General features: G+C 45.7%; 1 protein-coding gene across 2 annotated transcripts in view; it reads right to left on the bottom strand.

Moving 5' to 3' along the window:
- Positions 1-1,805: 1,805 nt before the first annotated feature.
- Positions 1,806-22,715, bottom strand: part of LOC134101981 (FYVE and coiled-coil domain-containing protein 1-like) — a 34,514-nt gene continuing 13,604 nt past the window's right edge. For both annotated transcript variants that reach the window (XM_062555915.1, XM_062555914.1), the window contains exons 11-19: positions 21,965-22,083; positions 21,374-21,541; positions 18,266-18,418; positions 17,729-17,934; positions 15,657-15,804; positions 13,567-13,674; positions 12,896-13,112; positions 12,582-12,691; positions 1,806-4,835 (exon numbers count right to left, since the gene is read on the bottom strand). In XM_062555915.1, coding sequence (XP_062411899.1) covers positions 4,757-4,835; positions 12,582-12,691; positions 12,896-13,112; positions 13,567-13,674; positions 15,657-15,804; positions 17,729-17,934; positions 18,266-18,418; positions 21,374-21,541; positions 21,965-22,083 — 1,308 coding nt within the window. In that variant the 3' untranslated portion in view covers positions 1,806-4,756. The remainder of the gene's footprint in view (positions 4,836-12,581; positions 12,692-12,895; positions 13,113-13,566; positions 13,675-15,656; positions 15,805-17,728; positions 17,935-18,265; positions 18,419-21,373; positions 21,542-21,964; positions 22,084-22,715) is intronic.

Genomic DNA, 22,715 nt, shown 5'->3' with positions numbered 1-22,715 from the left:
TTTTACAGTGCAGCCAAGCAGTGGTGCTCAGGTAGGCAGCCAACAGAAGGTACCCAGGGACCATGTCCATGTGCTCAGTCTGAGTCCTGGTCAGGGACATCGACACTGCCTGGTACTGCACTGACTTTCCTCACATCCACATATCGTCAGCTCCAAGCACCTGACCTGTACAGGCTCTGTGGTTAAAAGCTGGGGGAAAAGCATGCCATCCTTCATGTGCTTTCTTCTGTTGGCTGCCTATACCCGAGCAGCACTGCTTGGATGGGGAAAAATACCTTTGCCATACGACTATTACAAAGTTATTACTACTAACTAGTTACTAACCTCTAATCCTAAAGAACTGAGAGAGCAGTTATGTTTGGGTAGAATTGATAACTATAGTGATATGTCCATTAAACATAATTTGTCACAACCTGGTACATTAATGAAGTCAAATAGCACCATAGACCACCATCTACAGTTCTACATTTTCGCCATAACATTAAAGTATTACAACATGTGCAGCAGTGCACTGTCTCTCCCTACAAGCTTTAAACTTGGCTTGACTCATTCCCATAGATAGGGGTATTGATTGATAGAGGTTTTGGAATGCTATGTTATGTTTCCAATCTGATATTCACTTTGAAAACTGGTTCTCTTTAGGCGGAGATTGTTTTTTTCATGTTCTAGGTCTGTTGTCTCTTATACTGTACAATAAATGTTAATTCTGACACTTCAGCAGACATCCCACGAGTGTTAGCTTTCATTCCATACCATTTTTATCTATATGGTCCTTGTGGTTGTGGAGATATTCAACATTTATCGTTGGCATGTCATGTTGAGCAAGAAACCAAAAAATTGGCCTGAAATTGCTTGCACAAGTCAAAAAAAAAAAAATTTTGCTTGACAACCACCATAATATCTTACCTATGGGTGTCTTGTAACTAAAAAAATAGGTTGACCGCTTGTACCAAAACATGTCCGCAAAAGTCTTAAAGGAAAGCCCTTTTCAGAATTGGCCCCCTGACTATATTGCTAAAACAAGAGTGAACAGATATGTTCTTTAAACATCACTACAATTCACTGCTAGAACATAACCAGCAATATTTCTGTAGTCAAGTAGAATAGTACTGTAGCTTTTGACTTGCTCCCCACCTCATCTGACTCCTGATCAGCTCCAAGTCTTTCTCCCCGCTGCCACAGTGGCTGGAGTTTTAACCACAGCCTTCATCAACATTCAGCTTAGTATTCCCTGCTAATACAGCAATTCCCCAACAGATCAGCATCCAGCTTGGCTCATCTTCACTGGACCCAGCTAAAATAGCACATCAGCATCAAACATAGAATTATGTCAGAACCATGTTCATATTTGTCAGTGTACAGTTGTTTGCAGAATTTGACACTGACTCCCAATACAAAGTGTTTAAGATAAATAACTACCTTATAGTTGAAGATCTGAAATGACTCTTCTTTGCAACTCCATACTCTGACAAGACACTGAAAATCTAACAGTTTTGATTTAGCTGTGCAATTTTTCTTGTGGTGTCCAATATCTGTGCCCCTATCTTTGTAGACCCACATGTACAGACTGACCATTGTGTATAGTACCCCCCATGCACAAAAATGCTTTTTGCACTTATACTACTCCTCTACCCCCCCCCCCCCCCCCCCCCGACTCCATATGCACAACAGGTGAAGGAACTGACAAATTTCACTGCATTCTTTACTTTAGTAACGATATACATGTGACAAATGAAACTCCTTGTATTCTTGTATCCTTGTATCCTTGTATTGAAGCGCAAAGAACCACACAGGAGACATGAACCTGTCTTTACAGAATTTATTGACCTGACTCAAAACAAAATACATGCACCACGTGATCAGTAACCATTCAACAGTGATGCTCACAGCACAGCGGAACCTGTTTCTCGTTCTAGATCATTGAAGATTCATGGCTTCACTCTTTTTTCTTGCCGAAGTGTGGTCCGGAGTCATTAATTACCTCTAGAAAAAGAAAAGGACCTGAGGTTCACATACTGTATAATCTCGTGTCTGGAGGCTTTGGTTCCCTCAGAGGGTCTGAGACACATTAGATGAATGAACAGACTGGTGCATATTCCAGGCACATGGCTATTTCTCATTTAGAGGTTAAGGACTACCGAATACACTTTCAAAAGATTCTTCAATCAACTCAAAAAGTTGTGAGCGCTTCTTATAAAACCATTCATCGCCTTTTAAAAAAGAAATTTGTTTCTTGTCAAAAGTGCAAAACTGTGCTGAAAATATATAGTGTTCTTATTTCCTCATTCTTTTTTCTATCAATTACAAAAAAGATTTAAGAGATACAAAATGTTTATATGTAATTATAAAACTGTATCTCAATATAAGCAGTACCCACTTAACTGATTGTGGCTCTCAGAGCATTTATTAGTGATACAAAGATTATGACATTCCCCCTGAATATTAAAATAGCAATGACTGATTGCATATAGCCCTTGACTTGATTTTATATAACAATTTGAGTGACACAATTTCATAATATGGATGGCGCAATTAGATTTGTTTAACAAATGGTATAATGTGTAGGTGTGCATAGCCTTAATTCCATTGGCCACTCATGATCATGGTAAAACGATAAAACTATTGCTTCGTTTTGAGCACTAAACATTAAGGGACTAATGCAGAACAAACTGGAAACACAGCTGAACTGTTGAACTGTTGAACTGGAACCATAACTGGAACTGTCACTCAGTTCCTGCATAGAGCTGTGGCCAGGCATTGAGCATTTCTAATGACACTGTGCTCTTTCACTGAGTGCTTTTCTGAAGAGGACGCTTTACAGAGGACTTGGTATCTCTGAAGTTGCCTCACATCCTCAAAACCCCATTGAGGATGAGAGAGCCAGGTCCGTCTCTTCATGTCTTTTAAAGCAGAGGTACTTTAAAAGTATTCCATGAGCACACAATAGCCGGTGTCTGCACCAAATGCCCTATGGAAAAATCTTTTTTCCTTTTGGGGGTTTCTGAAGAGATGGTCTGGCCGAAGTGAATAAGTCAACCCTTGGACTATGGTGCACATCTCAATGAATTTCAACATGGAGAGACCTGAACACCACGCACAGAATACTAATGATAACTCGCTGAACCTGAATACGATCACCCACAGGGACACTGCACACAGAACAGTTACTATCAAGGACCTCAATCAAAGCCACAGAGCAGTCACCATTAACTACACTGGTTACAAGATCTCCCTCGTTAACCCGTACCCATCAGCCACTCTATCCTATCAGCCCTTCGAGAAGTCTTCTACCGCAGAACCCTAAGACCACCTACAGGTCAGGATACACAGAACTGTGCTGCGTCCTCTCCTGTGAGGCCACTGGTCGGAGTGTTATCTAAAATCGAAAAAAAAAACGTACGCCCTGCCTGACTCCAGAGGGATGTGGTCACCTGCCCTGAGTTTAGGCGCTCCTGCGAAAAACTCATCTGTTTCCAAACGCCCTGGGGATTTCATTTGATTTGCTGCAAGGTGATGATCTGAAAGCCTTTATGAAAGTGTTTATGAAAGCCTCTGGGGATCGTCATGAATATTGCATGATTGTTTACAAAAAAACGTCACTATAATGTAAATAAAATATACACTTGGTATATGAGCATATGGAAGGAGAAGACTCCATGAATAATGTCATATTCCATAATCTTGAATAGGCAGCTATTTGTGTTTTAGAAGGAAAAAAAAACTCCAGGTTTGGAAGCTGTCCCAGCTATGACAGCTAACTATGATACAAAGTCACTGGTTTGAGGTAAGCTTTGTCTGAATGACAAGGTCTGGAAATGGGTTATTGCTCCTGTTACTTGGCTATACTTGCTCTTGATATTTACTCTACCCTAACATTCATCACTAAAAGCAAAAAACAAAAATTGCATACATGGAGTTTATATAAACATACTTTTGTTTAAAACATAAAAAAATGGTCCTACTATTTATGCAACAAACTAGGTGGAGGAGAAGTCTGGCATTTGTTGATTAAATGAACGGTAATAGCATTGCTGAACGGTAAATGTCATTGATGAATGGTATATGGCATTTATGAGAAAGCTGTAATAGCCATGTGTTGTGTTTGAGTGTGGCAGCCCACAGACCAATGTCAGTGTTTGTCTACGAGTCACAGGACCACAATGAACAAAGTAAATAATGTGTCAAAAAACAATGCCAGACTACCAAAAGCACATGCATATTATAAACACACACTCACAAACACAGACACACACAGACACACACACACACACACACACACACAAACACACACACACAAACACACACACACACACACACACACACACACACACACACACACACACACACTTGGCACAAGCCGACAAAAGTTGGTTAAAAGTAATTAAAATGAATAAAAATGAACTTAAGATCCACCCATGCCCTCCCTGAGTCCCTATTATTGATCCCTCCCTGAGTCCCTAAACTGTTATGATTGACATAGCTGTTTTTTTTATATAAAAAATGTCAACTGGACCTTATCACCCCAGGGACAGTAATGTATAATAAACCATGTAACACTTGGGACAATAATAACTTGCTCAGTCAGTCATACCTCAATAGGGAAAACCCAGAGATATGATAGACAAAACATATGCGGCCTTCGCTACAAGTGTTACAAGGGGTGTAGTATAATCCAGGCTTTGGGCACTAGGAGGAAGACCTGACAAGCCAGTCTGCCCAGTCGGCAGCAACCGTCGCCTTCTCAAGGTGGAGCCCATCACTGTGGGCAGTCACTACCATCGTAGATGACGGGCTTCTCCACTGTCAGCTGGTACAACACCTTCTTTGAGATGAACCTGTGAAGAAATCAGACACCCACAACAAGTCACTATGAGTGTCTTTCTATCCATCTAGTTACAATACTATTGTTCTATCCATCTAGTAACAATACCATACTATACAATTACTACACAAGTCTAACAACTCAAAACGCTGGTTACGTAGGTAACCGTGGTTCTACGACTGGTGGAAGACCGCCAGATGGCGCAGTTTACACTGTGAAATCCCCTTGCGCTCGCCGCATCTCTTGCCGAGAATTTTATACCCAAGTTGTCACTCGTGACGTAGGACGTGCCCCAAATGATAAAACAGTAGTACGCACGTCTATCATTGCCTGAAGCCTTTCTCGCCAGAACCAGAGACCCGAGTGACTGGCCTATCTGGCGGTCTTCCACCAGTCGTAGAACCACGGTTACCTACGTAACCAGCGTTCTACTTCCTTGTCTCCAGACCGCCAGATGGCGCAGTTTACACTGTGTGGAAGACTTATGTCCAAGCTGTCACGAGGGCCCGAGCATATAAATAACATACATAATGCACAACCAAGGAAAGAATTCACAGACCAGTGTTGTAGTACTGACTTGAATTTATTGAACAAATCAGATCAGTTGCACTCATTTCACCGTATCTGAAACAACCAAGAACTGTCGTAGACCGTGATGATCACACATCCTCAGTGACGGAACTGCTGTTGTCCAAAGCTGAAGTCACCTGAACAGGCGTGGCAGCGCTAAACACAGCCTGTACACATGAGAAAGAACTTGACGCAACGTTCATCCTATAGAACCTGGAGAACGTGCAGGGCGACGCCCATGTCGCAGCTGAACAAATATCCTGCAGGCTCACGCCCCTCAGAGCAGCCCAGGAGGTAGCCACCGAACGGGTGGAGTGACACTTCACTGGCAACGGCACATCATGACCTGTAGAAGAGTAAGCATAAGATATAGTGTCTGTAATCCAATGAGCCAACCTATCCTTAGATAAGGCCGCCCCTCTACACCTGTCACTGAAGCACACAAACAATTGGTCGGTGGTTCGGAAACCAGCTGTGACTGCCACATATTGCCTGAGCGCCCTAACAGGGCAAAGGTCCATATTCACTGTATCATCGGAATGATCCAAAGCAGGAATAACAAGAGGCTTGTTAACATAACCCGGATCCAAAACTTTGGGCAGAAAAGTAGGGTTTGGCCATAGAGTTACTTGTGAGTTCTCCGGCCCCCACTGCAGACACAGTGGGCTGACGGAAAGAGCATGCAGCTCACTTACCCTTTTCGCTGAAGCCACTGCAACCAGGAAAGCGGTCTTCATTGACAGCCACTTAATGTCAGAAATCTGCAGAGGTTCGTATGGGGAGCTACAGAGGCTGTCCAATACAAGAGTAAGGTCCCATTGAGGCATGACACATTTGCGGGGTGGATTCAGACGCTTTGCACCTTTCAGGAAGGCGACAATGGTTTTATGCGCCCCAACAGGAAGCTTATCAATTGAACCCCTGTAAGCCGACAACGTAGCCACATAACCCCTGAGGGTCGATGCAGAGCGACCAGCCTCCAATAGGCCCTGTAGGAATTCTAGAACGTTCTGTAAAGTACTCGCTGCGGGGTCAATGCTACGTTCAGAACACCATGCTGAATAGTACCTCCATCTGCCACTATACAACAAGCGTGTAGATGGGGCACGAGCATTTAGAAGAGTGTTCCGGACCCCTTGTGAACATTCCAGTATGTTGGATGAGCCCCCAAAGGCCACACCCAGAGCTTCAGTCTCTGAGGGTGTCTGTGCCACAGACCGCCATCCAACTGAGTCAGCAGGTCTGCTCTGACTGGTAGAGGACTGGGTGGACCGGTCAACAGTGCCTTCAGAAGATAAAACCAAGGACTGTATACACGATATGGCGCAACCAGAAGCACCGGCTGATTGGTCGTTCGTATGCGCTCCAGCGTCTGCCATATCAGCGGGAATGGAGGGAATGCATACAACCTCAGGTCTGGCCACTGATGCGCCAACGCATCCTGCCCCAGGGACCCGGGCTCGCCCCGCAGCGAGAACCACTTTGGGCAGTGGGTCGTGTCTCTGGTGGCAAATAGATCCACCTCTGCTTGCCCGTATGTTCCCCAAATCAGCCGAACTATGTCCCCGTTCAGGCGCCACTCTCCCATGAGTGGCCCGCCCCGAGAGAGGGCATCCGCTACACAATTCTCCTTCCCGGGCACATGTATCGCTCTCAGAGAAAGCAGGTGAGCATCCGCCCACAGCCATATCTGCCTGGTGAGGCTGTTCAGCTGGGAGGATCTCGTTCCTCCCTGGTGATTGAGGTGGTAAACCGTCGACGTGTTGTCTGATCGAATAAGGACATGTTCGCCCTCCAGCTGACCGCCGAAATGCTGCAGTGTCAGCCAGACAGCCTGCAGTTCCAGGAAGTTTATGTGGCAGGACCTGTACCTGTCCCTCCACACACCATGAATCCCTCGATGATTCCACACTCCGCCCCAGCCATGCTGACTGGCATCCGTAGTGACGACCTCCCTCCATGCTGGGGGTGGTCCCACTGTGACTCCTCTCAGGAGGAAGGGTCTCAGTGCCCATTGCTTCAGGGAGGCAATGGCTTTTTGTGTCATCGACACCAGCACACTTTTCTGGGTTTGTGCAGAAAGTCTCTTGGCCCTCAACCATGACTGGAAGGGTCGAATATGAAGTCTTCCTAATGTAACAACGGGTGTTGCAGCAGCCAACATGCCTGCAAGACGCAGTAGGAGGCCATAACGTACAGTCTGGCTCGACCTGACTCGTGTGGTCAACCTGAGTATGCTGCGGACCCTGCCCTGGGTCAGGGACGCGCGCAGGGTGATAGCATCCAGGTGGATGCCTATGAAGTCGATGGTCTGAGCTGGTACCAGTGAGCTCTTCTCGAAGTTCACGATCAACCCGAGGGCTGAAACATGACTGAGCAATACCCGAACATTCATGCATGCTTGCTCTGGGGACCGTGCGCAAAGCAGCCAGTCGTCCAGATAGGGTAGGATGCGGATGCCCTGGCGATGTAACGGAGACAGGGCCTCCCGCATGCATCTGGTAAAAACCCTGGGGGCCAGCGATAGCCCAAAAGGAAGTACCTTGAACTGGTAAGAACGACCTTCGAAATGGAAACGAAGGAAGAGACGGTGCTGAGGATGTATGGGTATGTGAAAATATGCATCTCGTAGATCTACCGTAACAAACCAGTCTCCCGGCTCTACAGAGTGGAGCACGTCTGATGTGCGCAGCATACGAAAGGGAAGCTGCTTGAGGTAGCTGTTTAGACGGCGTAGGTCTAGTATTGGCCGAAGCCCGCCGTCTTTCTTTGGTACGACGAAGTAGGTGGAGAACACACCCCGACGTGTCTGAGGGTCTATTTCTTCGATAGCATCCTTGTCTAGAAGGGATTGAATTTCTGACAGTAGAACAGAACGTGTTTGCAGGCTTTGTGTGCGTGTGACGCGCAGCCCTAAGTTCAGAGGGGGCCGGCGGCGAAACTGAAGGCGATAACCACTTTTGAGGGTGCTCATGACCCAAAGGTTTGGCGTTGTTAAGCTCCAGTACTCCAGCTGTTGAGGAGTATAACGCCCTGCCGCCGGCCGCGCACCATCAGTCTCGTGCCTGCGGGCGGTGCATCGCTTTGGGGGGGCCGCCGCGCGCCGTCCTGGGAAAGTGGTTGAAGGGCCTGCCGCGTGATCCACGCTGAGAAAAGCTCTGATCTGGTTGCCTCCGCTGAGGCTGTTGGAAGGCCGCTGGTGTATGGCGGCGAAAGGAGGGGCTGCCACGAAACGTAGGTGGTGGCAACGCCTGTGGTCGTCTGAAAACAACTTTTGGCTTTACATGCTGAGAACGTGTTTCAGAAGCAAGTTGGCGACGGTTTAAGGCCTCTTGTGCAGCTGGACCAAACACCTGCCCAGGGGCCAAGGGTAGTTGACGGAGGACATTCCTGGCTGCCTCAGGGAGAGGTGATTGTGCCACCCAGATCTGCTTGCGGGCTTGGAGCAACAGCCCCATAGACTTACCAGACTGCTTAGCTAGCGCTCCCACGCCTTGTAAAGCAGTGTCTACCAACTCAGAGGCAGCCGCTTCTGAGGTTGACTGGAGGGTAGCCTGCAAAGCAAGCAGCACATGGGCCATGGTATTCAGGACCCTCCCCATTGTGGCCTGAGTGTTATAAGCTCTGCATATTAAGTTGTCAGTGCGCCTGCACTCCGGACTGGGGCACCGCGGGTCAGCACGAAGGGCCTCATCAGGTGGGGCAACCAGTGACACCACCGCTGACTCCACCGGCGGCATGGGGCCCAGGCCTGCTGAGCCTGGATCTGCCATGGAGGCCAGCTGTTTAGTGGAACGGTCCATCCTGCTGGTATTCGCCTCTTTTAGTGCCTCAGTAAACATCTTAACAAAGTCCTCACAGTGAGGAACAAAGAGATCGTTACTGTGTGTGGATAAGCGGCAAAGGCGGTTTGTCTGCACCTGACTTTGGGGAAGAGGTTCTATGTTAAGTTTTGCCAGGGCCATTCGAATGCTTCCTGCCAGAGTGGTATTGACCGCTGATGATTCAGCATCATCCTCTGACTCCCTGCCACTCTCTGCAGTAGGAGAGTGGAAGGTGACATGGTCATCTGGGAAAGAAAAATCTCCGCCCACAGAAAACAAACTATCTGTGGCAGCAAGTGAAACAGTATCTTCCTCTCTTTGCATAGGAGAGGTAGGTGGGACAGACTGTGAGGCAGGTAGAGGGGCCTCATCATCTACCTGAGAGTCAGGCTGTGATATATGCTGTGAGTGCATACCAAGAAGTATCTCTCTTATTTGTGCAACACTCTCCGTCAACTGATCTACCCTGTGTGTCAGCTCCTGTGAACGCTTTGGCTTTTTAACTTTAGCCTGTGACACAGGACGCATAGCCGCTGGGCGCTTAGCTGCGCACTTCTGAGCAGGGGGAGAGGAGAGAAGGCAGTCCTCTTTCCCATCAATGCCTGCTAATCGAGCCTGCCGTTGTTGTATGGAGAGCAGACTACAATGTACACATGGATCAGTCATAGCCTCTTTGAGATGATTAACACCTAGGCAGCTGGGACAGCGGTCATGTGGATCCTCCAATTCCATGGGTGTACCACACAGAACACACCAGGCCATACTTACCAATTGCAATGCTAAGCAATACACAATAAGCTATATGTGCTAGCGAGGGAGCACACAAGATTGTTTCAATCCACTAATTCAATCATTCAATGCTTCAGTGCTGGGGGCAGAGCACTTTGCACGTATGAGGTAGAAAACAAGAGACTCCGTGTGTTTATCGTGTTTAATATCTCTACGCTGCACCGGGGAATGGGGGCAGGTAGACGTGATTTGTGACTATTCTCCCGTAACAACCTCTGCGCTACAGCACCGGTGACTGGGTGCTTGCGCGTTGCTCGTGGTGCTAGACCGGTGGAGAGGTCTGCCGCACCGTACTGAATCAGTTTATGTCAAGCCGTCGGGTATGATCCAAAACTGCGTGATGCGCCGGGGAATGGGCGCAAACACACGCAAAGAGAGAGTGAATTGCTGCTAGTATGATGTAGCCAACCAATGCCGGTGTGTGGGCATTGGACTGTGGCCAAGAAAGCTAGTCTACACCGAAGTGGTAACTTACCTTTCTTAACTAGCTTTTCTAATTAGCAGCTAACTGTAATCCGTAATAAGATGTATCTGAACGAATGAGCTGTGGAGCCAGCTGGTGGAGAGAGAACTCCGTAAAATAGCTGTGTCGCATCCACGTCTACTCTCGGCAGAGTCGAGAAAGCGAAAGGCAATGATAGACGTGCGTACTACTGTTTTATCATTTGGGGCACGTCCTACGTCACGAGTGACAACTTGGGTATAAAATTCTCGGCAAGAGATGCGGCGAGCGCAAGGGGATTTCACAGTGTAAACTGCGCCATCTGGCGGTCTGGAGACAAGGAAGTAGAACCTTTCTGTGGGCATTACACACAATACTATAAACACTAACTGTGTGATAAACACCACTGTACACACACACACACACACACACACACACACACACACACACACACACACACACAGACACACAGAGACACACAGACACACACACACACACACTTCTCTGGAGAATTACACATGCAGTTGCTTGCATTACAGTTTTTTTCAATTGCTTACACACAATTTTTCAAACCGAGTTCTTTTTAACAAAATTTAAGCACAGGTATCCAAACGCCACACTCAGTTTGCATAATTCCTAGATTCTTTGCAAAATGAAACACTTCAGTCAAAACAAACACACTTCAGTCAAAACATACACACTTCAGTCAAAACATACACACTTCAGTCAAAACATATACACATATTTGTAAATATGCTATTAGTTGTCATTTAACAAACACAGTCCTCAATGATCAGACACTATTGCAGCCAGTTTCACACTGCAGTGATAAATGCAAAACGCATTTGTAAAAAGAAAAATTAGGAAATAGCATGTGCTAGATTTTTGCCCAGACATTGTTATGTAAGGGATCATTTAGATGTCCAAAAAATAGTGACAAACCCACAACATTCTTCATGATTAGTTCGACATAGGGAAAGTGTACACAAATAGGTCTATAAACTTGCACTTGCACTGTACAACACTGAAGACTGCTGTAGACTGAATATTTCAAGTATTTCTTTCAATACTTACAGTATTTCTAACCATAATCAGTTACAGTAATCAACCAACAATGAAATCAATTGAACAAATAAAATCTGTAGACAAACAAAAACTACTGCATAAAGTACATACACTTCGACTCTGAAGAGCAACTACTGTAAAAGCAACAAGACTGTATACTGTAGCACACCTGAGTGCTGCGTTTTCAATTTTGCACATGTGTGCTTACACACCTGGTGGATGTGATTATCCAATTCGTTCATTAGTGTAGTCATTGGCAATCTGGGGCTTTGTAATGACAAGGAAGTAACCTCACAATCCTTATCTATGTCTAAGGTGTGGAAATGTGTGTAGAGTTGTACAAATCACTGTGTGTAATGTTTTGCAAAAAGGGTGAAGTAGACATTGTGTGTAATGTTGTGCAAATCGGTGGAGGTGTTTTGCTCCTTGGAGTAAAATTTTGCAAATTGTGTGAAAAAAAATATTTTTGTGTGTAAACAATCGTAAAAAACTGTAATGACAGCAATTAAAATGTGTGTACACTGGAGCAGCTAGGTTATTGACCACACTTACACCCACACCCACCTGTCTGCACACAGACACAGACACACACACACACACACACACACACGGTCAATAAGGACAAATGTGACCATTCACAGCGAAATCAGTCGTTTTGCGCACATCGTTATTTTGAGAAAATCAACAATAACAAACTTCCGGGTTAAAATGTTGAATTTCACGTTTTCGCATAATTCGGCTGTATACAGTCTACAGTTTCATATCGTGAACGCATTTCACTGAAAAACCTACGTTTTGACTGTTAAACCCGGCGAAGATTCAACACATTTGCTGTCATTCCCGTTGTGCACGCGCCGCTTAAACAGGTGATTTCTCCTCTTCTGGCATATCGTGACAGGAGAACCATGTCAACTTTGGATGCGGTTATCTTAGCGATAGTTTGTGTAATACCCTCGATATACATATCGTTGGAAAGCTTAGTTTATGGCCGTTCACGTGAGCACAATAACTTAATTTACTACATTTTACCGAAACGACTGGTTCCGCTTTACAGGGTCACAAATAATACCTTGAAAATGAGTTGTCAAAGACCAGTGTGTAGATCCCAGGGTTCCGGACCTTCAACTGTCCCTGGATGGTCTCTTTGTGTGAGTTACAGCGAGTCAGAGCAATCAGAACCTGCAAAACACACACACATGCACACACACACACGCACACGCGCATCAAACTCACTGTGCGTGCACAACCTGCAGAATATGAGTTTTATAACCACAGGAAGTACACAAACAAACATGACCCTGTATCTCTCAGGGGCTCTTTGAAGTTCACACAGACACACACACACACACACACACACACACACACACACACACACACACACACCTTTGACTGTTCCAGGGGTGTGTGCTCGTCCTCCCGGAAGACCACACTGAAGGAGATGCTCTTGGGCTCGGAGGAGAAGACCCAGCTGATGGTGGGTCCGCGGTCGCCCCTGGCAACGCTGATTGGCACCAGGCTGTAGCTGCTGGCCTTGATGAGGAGCTCGCGCGAGCCGTCCCCGAAATCACACACCTCCTCCAGGCTCAGCCCCACCGACTCACTGCCAACCACCACAACAACCACGCTACGGTTCACTAGCACTCCACAAACACGGCAGGGGTCCCTGCCTACTCGTCTGCAGGGGATTTAAATCTCTGCCTTCACGATCACAAAGGATTCAAATCCTCAAAACACTGATTTGAATTCTAATGTTATCTATCCCCATGGCAAAATTGATCTGATTTGTCATGACCGTGACCTTATACCGCTAATTCAGTGATTAACTATGACGGGTGGATTAAAATAAAGAAATGAACTGCCTTTCTTTATGTATGTGCTTGTGTATGGTTTTGTGAGCGAGTGTTTGTGTATGTTTGTGTGTGTGTGTGTGTGTGTGTGTGTGTGTGTGTGTGTGTGTGTGTGTGTGTGTGTGTGTGTGTGTGTGTGTCTGTGTGTGTGTCTGTGTGTGTGTCTGTGTGTGTGTCTGTGTGTGTGTATGTATGACCAGGCCTTACCTTAACTCCCCCGACTTGAGCAGGTTGATCTCGGCATCCTGCACAGTGGCCACAGCCTCGTCTTGCTCTTCGGGCGTGGTATCCCCAGTCCTCCTGTCCTCAGCACCCCTGGAGAGGAGACGAGAGGAGAGGAGAGAAGAGGAGAGGAGAGAGGAGGAGAGGAGAGGAGAGAGGAGAAGAGGAGAGGAGAGGAGAGAGGAGGAGATGAGAGAAGAGGAGAGGAGAGGAGAGGAGAGGAGATGCGAGAAGAGGAGAGGAGAGGAGAGGAGAGAGGAGGAGAGGAGAGGAGAGGAGAGGAGAGGAGAGGAGAGGAGAGAGGAGTAAACACACTGCAATGCACCTCCCCAACATCAGTTAAAGTCCTTATTATCCGGCCTTACACATGCTAGTGGAATGCTCCACTGACTTGAATGGGATTTCCCAACCTTCTATTGGTGAATTATATTTATGCAATTACCGCTGAAAACACATAATGACCGCTGTCAATGGCAACTGGTTTTGTGCCTCTGATTTGCGTCTTTCATATCACTCCACAAGAAATCTTGTCACTTCTTGCAATGGAACTTATTTCAAAAGTGAAGGCAGACGGTTGATTCTTGTTCGGTTACCATATACGGCCTCATATTTTGTTCCATAACTTGTTGTTTTTCTTTTATATGTGTAGTACATTCAAGGACAAACGTGTGTCCATCTGAGCATTGTGATTCACTGCTTAAAATCCATAAACAACACCTTTAAGGCTCCACCTCAGGAGTGTGATGTGTGCATCTGACAGAAGTCCTAGTACCCAAGGCTACCGTTGTGATTTTTGATGTTCTTCCATTCGAAGAGTAAATTTTTTTTTGCTCTAGCAGTGAACCCACCAGGCACACCAAATGAAGCCTTCCTGTCAGTGAGGAATCCCACTGAGGCTGAGCGATGCTGACAGGACAGGAAACAGCGCTGCGCTGGGTCAGATACCGAGAGGCGTAATTCTCACCACAGCACCTCGTCCCCTGAGAAAGCTCCTCTCTCATGCTCACACAGAGACAAGGTGCTGCTGCCAACTTCACGCCATCCTGTTCTGTCTCTTTCATTCATGACTGATCATTATCTATTTATTTACTTTCCCTCCCTTCTGATTTTTCTTCCCTTGTTTTTTGTCCTGTACTTCCTTCTTTCCTTCCCTATCTGGTTTCCTTCCTTCTTTCGATCTGTCTATCTACAACAGGCAGAGAGATTCAGATAATGAATGATACATGGATATGGAGGTTTGTGAATACGAGCACAGCGTGAATGAATAAATGTACGGCTGTGAGAATGACGCTTCATGCTCAGAGTACGTTCTCGGTCTGTCATTTACACACAGAGCTGGACACACAAACGCACTCCTGCGAAACACAGGTCTGCTCATGCCTGTCTTTAGTCAGGCAGATTAGCTTGTACAGCAATGTGATGTGATAATACTTGTGTGCGTGCCTTTGCATTCATTACAATTTATTAAAGACAAGGGCTCTTTATGGACTCGTCTGTGTAGTGCTCCGTGTTGTTCAACAGGTGTGCGTCTACAGTACCTGTCAGCATCCTAGCAGGTATTACATTTTTTATAAGCCTCTGTCCAGGAATATTAAAGGAGACATCGGGCGAGTTTTTTTTTTACATAGATCTCCGTTTCTCAAGGTCACCGAATATTACTGTTAAAAAAAAAAAATAGAAAAAAAATAATTTTACCTAATTTGAGTTGCTAAGGCCAGCAGCTCACATAGCCAGGCAGCTACAGCGCTACAATCTGGGGGCATGTCCATGAGCTTCCATACATGTACATGCCCGCAGGTAGCTACAGTACAGTGCTATGTTAGCTCCTAGCTATAGCAACTCGAGCTAGGTAAAACTGATTGTTTTCATTTGGTTTTTGCACCGACAGTACTTGGTGACATTGAGAAATGGAGATCTATGTGAAAACTTGCCGGATTACTACTTTAATGCAATAATGAAGCATACACAGTATATGTGTATTGTTTAGCTTTGAGATTGTTGTGCATGCCATGTGAGTGTGTGTGTGTGTGTGTGTGTGTGTGTGTGTGTGTGTGTGTGTGTGTGTGTGTGCTCACAGGTCAGTTGGAGCACTGCCCTCGCTCTCTCCATCCAGGGAGCCAGCTGTAGTGTGTGAGAGCGAATCGCCATCATAGATGCCGTTCACTTCCTCCTCGGTGATGATGTCATATACTGCATCATCCTGTTTGGCAGCCGGATCCGTCACTAGGAAACACAGAAACACATTGAAAAAGGTACAAATAAAGTAACTTATCATTTCCCACTGATAACAGTTACATGACTCATACAATACTGCTGCTGATCCTGTGCTTTATAGAACTGCTACTGTAAAACACCTTGTGAAAAACTACAGTGCTACAGCAATGTTTGTGGAAACAGCACAGAAAATATTCTACCAATTCTTTTATGTCTTCATAATAAATGTGTTTTAATCATCCTTTTAATCAAATCCCTGCAGTCCTGTTGTTTGCTTGTTTGTGTTTTGCTGAAAGTCATGAGTGCAAAAGTGTAGAAGCTTCAAAATCGCCTTACATAAACAGGAGCTAGAATAAACAGGATTGGTGGACACACATTGGAAATCAACAGTGTTATCTCAGTGTTAGGCCATACGTCAAGTCCTGACTTGCCAACTGATCAGTCTAGCCTCTCCATCTTTTTTAAATAACTGCTGAGAAAAGCCTAAAAACACCCAGCAGAGGGAGCGTGTCCATACTTCATGCAATGGCCAATGGCATATTGACTAGTTGCACGAAAGGCTCTCGGTGAGCTTGTTTGTTTCCTGGGGAGCCAGGTGTGCCAGGTGAGCTTGAACCCGCTGCTATTCTGAATGCAATTAGTGTCTACACGTCCTTCTTTATCGTAGCGTGCTGATTCACTAGGTGCAACACCCAACCGGGTCCGTGTAGACACTAATTACATTCAGAATAGTGGCAGGTTCAAACACACCTGGCTCCACAGGAAATACACGAGCTCACCGAGAGCATTTTGTGCAACTAGCCAATTATGTATATTAAGAATGGATATAGAGATAGATATAGATCAATAGATTGATATAAACATATACAGTATCTACCCACACTATAGATACAGATAGATAGTTATAGAAGGATTTTTTTTTTGGCAGTGAAACTGAAGAGGTAGGTGGTGATATCATTTGAAGTTGAAAATGCGTAGACAGTCTTTATTTTTGTTATTTTGTTTTTTCAGATGAAAGCAGTGTCTAACAGAAATGCACACTTCCATAAGGTCTCAGACAATGGAAAGGTGGTTTCCATTATGTCTTATGTGAAAACTCATTTGAGTTTAAGTTTTCCTTTTTCTTTCCTCTGAATGGTCCCTAATGCACTTTCCAACTATCACTATGAGAATTCATGCTTTGAGTCAAAGACAAACAATTTAATTCTTCATTCTCCATTATTTCACAGCCACTAAGTCCACAATGTTGTAGACCATCTTTCATTTAAAATATAGCAGGACAGGTCGAAGATGTCTTGGCACCAGGGTTGTGTGTGTGTGTGTGTGTGTGTGTGTGTGTGTGTGTGTGTCAAAGACACATACTTTCAGAGTTAAACAGCTGACTTGTCATAGTCAATGCTCTTTTATGTTCTCTACCAACTTTCTTCTTTTTTGATCATTTCTTTTCAAATCAAAAGATGCCATATGTAACTGAATGAGTAATAGAGGTCTTTGAAGGGCAGACTGCGACTGTGGATGCGTGTCCATGTGCCTCTGTGTGTGTGTGTGTGTGTGTGTGTATGAGTGTTTTGAATTTAATCGCGAGGTTAACAGACTTCATCTTGAATTTTCTGTGCAAGGTTAAATGAAGTCACGATAAAATAGATGTGAGATGTGTGTGTGTGTGTGTGTGTGTGTGTGTGTGTGTGTGTGTGTGTGTGTGTGTGTGTGTGTGTGTGTGTGTGTGTGTGTGTGTGTGTGTGTGTGTGTGTGTGTGTGTGTGTGTGTGTGTGTGTCTGTGTGTGTGTGTGTGTGTGTCTGTATCTGCATGTGTCTGGATGTGTGTGTGTCTGGATGAGTCTGTATGTGTCTGTCTACAGTATATGTATGTATGTGTGTGTGTGTGTGTGTGTGTGTGTGTGTGTGTGTGTGTGTTATCTCTGGGCATCCTCACCGGTCACCCTGGGTGTGGGTTTGTAGGGCGGTGCTGGCTGGTCGTGCGGTTGCGCGGGGTGCGTGTGGAGCTCGGCGGGCGTGAACCTCTCCACCACGGCGCTGTTCTGCGTGTAGCACTCGCGGCAGCAGCGCTCCTTCTTGCTGCTGTGCTTGGTGATCACAAAGTTATTGCAGCAGTAGTAGCAGAAGATGCGGCCGCACAACCTACAACACACACACGCACACACACGTGCACACACACGTGCACACACACACACATACACACACAGTTTACCACAACAGTGTTATGAAAAAAAAACTGAAGACCCAAAGATTACTCCACTTTAACCCTCTCTGGAAGGCCTCTCCTATCTCATTCCTAACTCTCACAACTAAACAAAAGCTAGAGTGGGGGTTGTGGGTGCATGAGCAGTGTGTATGTATGGAAAATGGGTGCACATGTATGGTAAATGGGTGCACCTGTATGACCATGTGTAGGGGGTGATTACAGTACATAAACTGTAGTGGGGATGCGTGTGTGTGTGTGTGCGCGCACCTGCAGTGGTGGCGGCGCAGGTACCAGGTGAACTGGCCCTTGCAGTCCAGGCAGTCCTTGGCCTCCTTATCCACCAGCCACCACTGCTCCTCGGCCCGGATCTTCTGCTCAAACTCCAGAGCGTCCGACTTCTGCCACAGAGCGTCCTTATCCCTACACACCCCACAGGGCAGAGAGAGAGAGAGGGAGGGAGAGAGGGGCAGGGGGAGAGAGAGAGGGGGGGGGGGAGAGGGAAGAAGGGTGAAAGAGAGGGAGGCAGAGAGAGAGGGGAAGAGGGACAGGGGGAGAGAGAGAGAGAGAGAGAGAGGGAATGAGGCAGAGACGGAAGAAGGGTATAAGAGAGGGAGGCAGAGAGAGGGAAGAAGATAGTGGGGAAAGGGAGATAGAGGGAGAGAGGGAGAGAGAAGGAGGGAGAAAGGGAGAGACAGAGGGAGAGATTAGATTCATACAGTACATGTCATTTGTGATGAAATTTCCCTTCCTTTGTTTAGTTGACCTTTTATGGCATTTGTTCCAGTTTGGGCTATTAGTCGAAGCATATCAGTCCACTGTGGGGTGTTGAGTAGTGAACGACCCAAAAAGCTTCCACACACACATTGCAAATGGCTTGTGTGTGTGTGTGTGTGTGTGTGTGTGTGTCTTACAGACCAACTGATAATGTGCCAATATTATATTGTTTTTGGCCCATATTAGTATTTGCTGGCTATCGGTATCAGCGTTTCTAAAGTCCGATAATTACTATCAAATACTGATCCTTCATCTGAATTTCCAGTATTGTCTTTCCATTGACGCAATGCAAATTAAGCAATGCTATTAACGGTTAAAAGGTATTATGAAAGTTTTTACTGTACTTGTTTGTTTGTTCGTCTCTTTAACTTAAAACCCTTTCAGCAGCTAAGGCTATTCCCCAACAAGAGTAGGCCTATAAGCAGGAATTGGAGGGTGACCTCATTTTGGATAATTCGTCTTCACTTTTGGCCAATTTGGCTTCATTTTCAGAGTCTGGTTTGTGGCCATCCTATTTTTCCTTCTTTATAGGACACATGTAGCCTCCATGTCCCCTTTGAAACACAAATGAATGACTATCTGTTACTGGCATCCATTCTATTCTCTAGCTGGGTTGTGGTCGCAGCATGATTTAATTGTTACGGCGGAGGCTGTAACTTGTTAACATGGACGATGAAATGTAAATCGACACACCATGGAGGTGTTCCGCAGACGCAACGCAGGCAATGTGTTCAAGCTGCTAGTCATTTTACAATTTTCTTTTCCAATTACACAAAGTATGGCATTGTTTAATGCTGTTAACGGTAAAAAGAAAACATCATAAAGCAAGTACACAGCTTGAAAGTTACCATGGCATTGGTGTTTATCACAGATAAGAACAAAGACCTGAAGTTATTATTCATAATAATTATTTCATAATTTAGCCTTTCATTAGGATATCAGATGGTAGGCCTATTTAAAAACAATCTCTAACCTTGATCAGAACCTTTCAATATGCTAAATACCAGAGTGCATTTCTATATTATGTTGAATGGATGTCGGACGATTTATCGAAATCGGTATCAGTCTTTAAAACCCCATGTTGGTCGGGCTCTAGTGTGTGTGTGTGTGTGTGTGTGTGTGTGTGTGTGTGTGTGTGTGTGTGTGTGTGTGTGTGTGTGTGTGTGTGTGTGTGTGTGTGTGTGTGTGTGTGTGTGTGTGTGTGTGTGTGTGTGTGTGTGTGTGTGTGTGTGTGTGTGTGTGTGTGTGTGTGTGAATAGTATGCGCTTGTGTGATAAACGCATCGCACAGCTCTTCAGAGGGTTTGCTTTACATGCACACCACCTGTCCAAATATGAGAGGAATTACAAAGGATGTCTCAGAATCTATTTGTCTTCCTCTGGAGCCTGAGTGCCTATCCGTCATCCTGTTGATGGGCTTTTCATCTAACAGTCTGCCAATCTGTCATTTGGTTTCTTTGGATGACTCTCCGTCTGCTGGTCTTACGCTGGTTCTTGCTATGTTCATGAGGAGAACTATCAGTCTATCTGTCTTTCTCTCATTCACTTACGTGTTCCCAGCCCAAGAGCTAGTTATCATGTGCATACAGTGTACCCCCTGATCTGATCTCAGTGTACTGGCCTTCAAGAGCAGGTAGGGGGATTTCTGTAGTTCAAGTTCATTCATTTTGTAGTCTAGTAGGCCGTATACCGTTTCCTGTAGTCTATTTGTTCATGTATTTGTTGACTGCCAAAGGCTAATACATTTGCAGTGGTGAATATAACACTACTTGTATTGCTGTGTTGTTAGTTTTGCGTAAATGTATGAATGTGCTGTCTGTGATTTGTGAGAGCTTTGATACGGTATGTGCCTTCGGTAAGTTTTCACACCCGAGGAAAGGTGACAGGACTGTTTTGCGACGGCTCAAAGATTGCCCTCAGGGTGCCATTTGTTTCTTCCTAACATCATAGCCACTCCACAGAGACACCACATCCTTGCTCATCCGCCCTCTTAACTGAGGCGCCTTGTTGTGTCTGAGAAATGTCAGACCCCCTACGGGGTAAACTTCAGATAGAAAATGAAGAGCTCAGATACAAAACCATCCGTCTGACCACTTTTCTTTTAAATTAGCATTTTTTTCAGGCTCCTGTAAGTTTTTGCCTACAAATTGATATTTCAGACAAGGAAGAGAGAGGTATTTAGTGGGCTTTGAAGCAAAGTTATTTAATTGACGTATAGTATATGTGGAGAGCATTCACTCACCATCATTTTTGACAGAGGTGGTGTTTAGAGGCTTTTGTGGACTATGGCACTGTGGAGCACTTGTCAAAGAAAATGTCCAAAAAGGAGGTCAGACTCTACAGGTGAGTCCCATTATACTGACCCAACTATCACGAAACATCCAGAGATATTCTCTATGTGAAGACATATATACACATTCAGACACACTAGTGCATGTACACACACACACACACACACACACACACACACACACACACACACATACCCACACACATTGAGTCCCCACAGGCACACACACACACATTAAGACCCCACAGACAGACATACAGGCAGACACAGACACACACAAAGACACAGACACACACACGCACACACACATACTTGATGAGCTCTATGAGGCGCTCCTCCAGGTGGTTCTTGGTCAGGGTGAGCTCCTGGATCTGGGCGTCCATGCTGAGGCTCTGGCTCTGGGCCTCGGCCTGAACCTGCTCCAGCTGCTCCTTCAGCTCCCCACGCACCCCCTGCACCGCCGCCAGGGCCTGCTCCGTACTGAGGGGGGCACAGGGAGAGAGAGAGCAACAGAGAGGGAGCGGGAGAGAGAAGGAAAGACAGAGCCACAGAGAAAGAGAGGTGAGGAACAAAAATGGGAGCGGGGGGGGGGGGGGACACACAACAGACAGATACAGTAATAAAAGAGAAAACAGTGGCAAAATGTGTGCTTGTATGCTGACGTTCAAGAAAAGTAGCTGTGTGCACATCCCACCTTGCAGGTGCAGGACAAAAGGAGAGTAACTTAGGAAGGAATGTGATGTCCGCAACACTGATAAATTGCTCCCATTTAATGGAAAATACAACGTTTCGACCCTACTGGGTCTTGATCAGGCAAATGGTGGCTCAGTGAAGATGAAGACCCAGTAGGGTCGAAACGTTGCATTTTGTTTATGTGCACCTCTCTGGAGGGCAGTGCCATACCTGTCCAGTTTCTCTCGAAGCTTCAGAGTGTCTGTCTCGGTTTCACGCATCTCCCTCTCAGCCTTGGTGATGTGAGCATTCTTCTCCTCGATCAGCCGAGAATACTCCTCATTAGCTCCCTTCACAAACACACACACACACACACACACACACACACACACCGACACAGACACACACACAAACACACATACACATACACACACAAACACACAGAGAGAGAGGATTAATTATCTACAAGCCGCAGTGCTATCATCTGCACTGTGTCGGTTCCTCATCCCATCGTGACCCAGTAAAGTCAACCCATTTGTGCTACTGTAACTGAGCTGTTCCACTTGTTCAGGACTTCATGAATTAGAGTGTGCTTGTTTGTACTTTTACAGTCTTTGAAAGAGACAGAGTGTGTGTGTGTGTGTGTGTGTGTGTGTGTGTGTGTGTGTGTGTGTGTGTGTGTGTGTGTGTGTGTGAGTGTTCTGCGCTCCACCACCAGAGGACTAATCATGTATTCCTTCCTTCCGTTCCGTCCAGAGTGAACGAGGCAGTGGTCTCCCTTTCCTCCTCTCCTCTCCTCTCCTCTCCTCTCGTCTCCTCTCCTCTCCTCCACTCCACTCAGGGCAATGTTAATGAACCTTTATCACTCCTGCCTGGGCTGCCAATTAATCTCCCTCACTCCAGCAAACTTGAAACTCAGTTTGGCTGTCTGTCCATAACTCTCTCTCCTCTCTTCTCTCTCTCTCTCTCTCTCTCTCTACCT

Source organism: Sardina pilchardus, chromosome 15 (genome assembly GCF_963854185.1).
Source record: "Sardina pilchardus chromosome 15, fSarPil1.1, whole genome shotgun sequence".
Classification (NCBI taxonomy): Eukaryota; Metazoa; Chordata; class Actinopteri; order Clupeiformes; family Clupeidae; genus Sardina; species Sardina pilchardus.
Note: the sequence above shows the minus strand (reverse complement) of the source record. Positions and strands in the feature narration are given on the sequence as shown.